Genomic DNA, 5444 nt, shown 5'->3' on the forward strand with positions numbered 1-5444 from the left:
ATTAACTTTTGAGGAAATACATTACTTTTCAATTAGATAGTTAACTTCTTATCTAAGGAAGATAACTTTTAAACCAAAAACCGAATAAACTAAAAAGATTAATTTTCTACCAAAAAAAGACTAATTTTCAAACAAAAAGAATAAGTTTCAACCATAAACATTAATTTTCTACAAATAACATGAATTTTTAACTTTAAATAGTTAAACATTTAGTTAAAAAAATGTTTTCAAACAAACAAGACGAATTTTCAACAAAATAAATCAATTTTCAAGCAAACAAATACATTTTTAATCAAAATAATGAATCTTTTATCCTAAAAAATTAATTTTCAGCTACGAAACTTAATCTGTTACCAAAAAAATTAAACTTGGGCAAAATACATTAATTTTTAACCAAATAATTTAATTTTCAACTATAAAAGATTACTTCAACCAAATGTCGAATATTTAAATTTGCATTTAACAATGCAATCAAACAAAGTACGAGTTTTGAACAAAATATTGTAATCAAGAATATTAATTTTCTACCAAAAATACTAATTTTAACAAAATACAAGAATGATAAAAAAATATATTTCGGGTTTCAATCTTGTACAAAACTGAAAATTTTTGACTACGTTTTTTGAAAATTTGCAATTAAACCAATTCTTTTTTAATCGAAAAATCAAATTTTTAACAAAATACTTAAATTTTCAACTAACAAGATTAATTTTCTTTTGAAAAAGAGTTAATTTAATTACTTAAACTTAATTAATTAAAATACCTGAATTTTCAACTAACAAAACTAACTTTTAAACACAAAGTGGAATATTTTTCTTCTCAATATTTCTCTTTTCATGTATTTCATTCGGTTTTGGTATATTTATGTTCAATTTTATCTTCTTCCTCATTTTCTTCTTTAAAATTGTAAATTTATTGTAAAGTTTGGTTTGAAAATCGCGCGCTTTTCATCACTTCTAGTTCCGGTTTAATCGTAGCCAATAAAAACAGTAGGAAGTTGTTGCAGAACTCTACCTAGAGGATCTATATTTATTGTCAGAGATGTAGGCGAGGTAATGAATAACCCAGTGGGTACAAAATTTGGCGACATCTTTATGACATCGTTACGACATCGTTACGACATATTTACGACAACTTTACGACATCCTATGTCCATGTCGTTTCGGTGTCTTTGCGATATCGTTAAGACGTCTTACAGACATGGACATAAGATGTCGTAAATATGTCGTACCGATGTCGTAAAGACAAAAGTTTGAAATTTTCCTTGAAATGAAATTGTTAATTAACGACACAAGTCAGAAAGTCAGAAAAAATATTTTATTTTGAGAAATATAAATGTACAAAACTTAAAGAAATGTTTAAAGTCTTGGGTTTAAAATTAATACTTCCACTCTAAAGATCCGTCTTTGCCGAGAAAAATTCTTTCTGTAGCGAGATGCTTCAAAGCTTTTGGAAAAGCAATATGTTCGACGGTTTTTACACGCTCTTGAAGAGTTTCTACTGTATCATTCGGCAAAACTCGAACAGTTTCTTGCTCGATAATTGCACCTGAGTCAATCTCCACCTTGAAGAAAAAAATTTAATACAAATAGGAAAAATTACGTTACAAAAACGCTAGTTCTCAAATCAGCGAAAATAGAATGATTTTTCACGAAAACAGGGAAATAAATTCTTTTAATGCACAGGCACCATATTAAAATGATGAATTTTCAACCAAGAAAAATGATTTTGTATCCAATTATTAAGATTTGGAATAAACAAAAAAATTAATTTTAAACAAAACAAAGCTCGAACAAAATAGATGAATTTAATACTGCAAACATGAGTTAAAATAGTTAAATTTTCTATCCAAAAAGACGAATGTTTAAAAAACGCTTAAATTTTTAGCCAAAAAAAGATGACTTTTTAGTAAAATAGTAAAGTTTTAAAGAAAATAATTAAATGTTTAACAAAGTAGTTGCATTTTTATCCAAATACTTGAATTTATAACTTTCAGAATGTATTATCAAACAAAAAAATTGAATTTTCAACTATGAAAGTTAAATTTTCAACCAAACAGCTGAACTTTCGAATCAAAGGAAAAATTCAACCATAAATGGAAAAGATAGAATTTTTGTTAAAATGTTCCTTTTTAACAAATCAAATAAAAATCTTGGAAGGTCGAATTTTTAAAAAAGATTCTCTCGAATACAGTTAAATTTTAAACCCAAAAATATGAATTTTCATAAAATACAACAAATTTTCAACGAAAGAGTACATTTTTTTACAACAACAAATAAATTTTCACAAAAAATATCAATTTTCAATCAAATACTTGAATTTTTAACAAAAAATAATAGATTTTCAATAAAATGCATGAAATCTCAACTAAAAAAGACAAACTTTTAACAAAATAGTTCAATTTTCATCAAAAAAAATTAATTTTTAACCAAAAAGGTGAATTTCGACAGTTAGGTATATTTTCAGTTTGAAACATTTATTTTTGTCAAAAAAAAAAGATAATTTCAACAAAATAATTAAATTGTCAACCAAGTAAATGAGTTTTCATCCGAAAAAATTTGTAATATTTTAGATTATTTTGAAAGATTTTAGAGAATTAAATAAATAATAATAAATATAATAAATAAATATTGTTCACCAAGATGAATAATATTCTCACACAAAAGATAGAATAAGAAAAAAGGATTTTCAACAAAATAGTTAACTTTTTAATAAAAAAAACACGAAGTTTTCCAACTAAAGTAATCAATCATCAACGGAAAAAGATGAATTCTCAACAAAAATAAAAATTGTTGATATTTTAACAACAGAAATTCATTTTTAACGATAGAAGTTGAATCCAACGTAAAATACATATTGTCAATTTTGAATCCCTAGAAATTTTATTAAATTTCTGAATACAATTGACAATTCCTTTAAATCTTTAGAAAACCCTGAAATATTTCGAATCCTTTAATCTTTTGAAATGCCTTGACATTTCTTAAGCTCTCCAAAAGCCCTGAAATCCTTTGAAATACACAAAATTTTTAATTTTTTGTAAATTCTTTAAATCTTTTTAAATTTTCTGAAATATTTTAAATCCTTTAAAATATTTTAAAATTTTTTGCAGTATTTTAAAGTTTTTGCGTAAATGCCTAAAATCTTTAAAATCCTTTGGAATCACTTCAAATTATTGAAATCTATTTTCAAAAAACCCTAAGATTTTTCAAATCCATTGAAATTTTTCGAAATCCCTTGATATTTTTTGAACCTATATACAATTACTTGTAGTTTTACAAAATACTCTAAATGTTTGAAATACTTTGGTATACCTTCAAATTATATAAATATGAAATTAAAAATTCCTTGGAATTAAAAAAAAATACACTACAAAATTTTAAATCTTTTTAAATCCCTTAAAACTTTGTAAAAGCGCTTGAAAATCTGCTGGAATAATTTTAAATACCCTACATTATTTCAAATTGTTTTAAATCTTTTTTTTTTAACTCTAAAATTTGTTAAAGCTATTGAAAATTCGTTGGAATTAAAAACAAATTTTTTATTCTTTTAAAGACCTTAAACTCTTGTAAAGCTCTTAAAAATTCCTTAAAATTTTTTAAAATAAACTTAAATCTTAAGAATTCTATTGAATGACTCAACATTAATCAAATCTATTTAAAATACCGTAAGCTATTTTAAATCCTTTCCAGATTTTCTGAAATACCTTGGCATTTTAAAAAGTATTTGAAAATTCCTTGGAATTTTTAAAAATAACGTTAATACTTTAAAATCTTTTGCAATCAAATCTGTAAAATCTTCATAAATCCCTTCAGTTTTTTTTGTCATCAATTGAAAATATTCTTGAATCTTTTAAAATATCCAAAAAATTTAATCCTGTGAAATCTTTCAAAATCACTTAAAATTTTTGAAATTCCTTAAAATTGGAATAATTTAAAATACTCAAAAATATTTCCTCTCAATTTTCTTAAACTTTTCAAAATTCCTTGGAATGTTTAAAATTGCCCTCAAATCTGTCAAATTTTTTGAAATCCTTTAAAAATTATTGAAATCAATGAAAAATGCCTTGGAATCTTTTTAAATATTCTAAAATATTTACAATCCTTTAAAATATTTAGAAATCGCTAGCAACTCTTTAAATCGCTTGTAAATGTGTTGGAATAATTTTAAATACCCTAAAATATATAAAATCCTTTAAAATCTTTTTCAAAATGCCTTGGTTAGAGCTTTTGAAAATTCCTTAGAATTAAAAAGAAAAATGCAAATCCTTCGAAATACTTTGAACCTTTTTAAACCTCTTGAGAATTCATAAACATATTTTAAAATACACTAAAATGTAAAAAATCCTTTGGAATCACTTTAAATTGTTAAAATCTATTTCAAATGTCGTAAGATATTTGAAATCCTTTCAAAATCGTCAGAAATACCTTGGAATTTTGAAAAGTTTTTGAAAATTCCTTGAAATTTTTAAAAATACCATAAATACATTTTAAAAAATTGTAATCCCTTCACATTATTGAAATCAATTTAAAATGCCCTGCCCTAGAATCATTTCAAACATCTTCAAATTTTGAAAATCCTTTGAAATCTTTTTAAATCTCTAGAGACTTTTTAAACCGATTTCGAATTTCTTAGATGTTTTAAAAATACTCTAAAATCTTTGAAATCTGTTGAAATCCCTTCAAACTTTTTAAAACTCTTGAAAGTTTTTTTTTGGAATTTTAAAAAATACCATAAAATCTGTAAAATTCTTTAAATTCCCGTGAAATTATTAAAATCTATTAGAATATCCCTGGAATTTTTCAAAATACCACCATAAATTTTAAATTATTTGAAATATTTCGCAATCCCTTGAAACTTCTTAACGCTCTTGAAAATTCCTTCACCAAAAAAAAACCTGAAATTTGTTAAAGTTCTTTAAAATTACTTGGAATTAAGAAATATATATTAATAATCCTTTAAAATACCTTCAATCTTTTTAAAATTCTTGAAACTTCCGTTGAATTTTTAAAAATACACTACATTTTTTTAATTCTTTTAAATCACTTTAAATTGCTGATTAAATTAAATTAAAAGATTAAATTAAATGAATAACTTTTAATTTATCATTTAAAATCATTTTAAAATCTTCTGAAATACCTTGGCATTTTAAAAATTGTTGAAAACTCCTTGGAATTTTTAAAAATACTCTAAAATTCCCTCAAATCGTGTTTAATCCATTCGCATTATTGAAATCAATTGAAAATTCCCTAGAATCATTTCCAGTATCTAAAAAAAATCAATTCCTTTGGAATCTTTCGAAATCCCTTAAAAATTTGTAACGCTCTTAAAAACTCCTTTGAATAACACAGGCCAACAATTCTCAGAAACAGAGACCAGACCTACTATACCCGAAGGTTTTTGCTGCGCTGAATCCGAATCTGACCTCAGAAAAATTCCATCACCCT

At 24.0% G+C, this 5444-nt stretch overlaps 1 protein-coding gene across 2 annotated transcripts in view; it reads right to left on the bottom strand.

Moving 5' to 3' along the window:
• Positions 1-1313: 1313 nt before the first annotated feature.
• Positions 1314-5444, bottom strand: part of LOC117171943 (trifunctional purine biosynthetic protein adenosine-3) — a 76878-nt gene continuing 72747 nt past the window's right edge. Inside the window, exon 17 of one of the 2 annotated variants that reach the window (XM_033359632.1) lies at positions 1314-1564. In XM_033359632.1, the coding sequence (XP_033215523.1) occupies positions 1379-1564 (186 nt within the window). In that variant the 3' untranslated portion in view covers positions 1314-1378. The remainder of the gene's footprint in view (positions 1565-5444) is intronic. The other variant, XM_033359623.1, reaches the window with a different exon arrangement.

The sequence above is a fragment of the Belonocnema kinseyi genome, chromosome 1 (assembly GCF_010883055.1).
Source record: "Belonocnema kinseyi isolate 2016_QV_RU_SX_M_011 chromosome 1, B_treatae_v1, whole genome shotgun sequence".
Lineage (NCBI taxonomy): Eukaryota > Metazoa > Arthropoda > Insecta > Hymenoptera > Cynipidae > Belonocnema > Belonocnema kinseyi.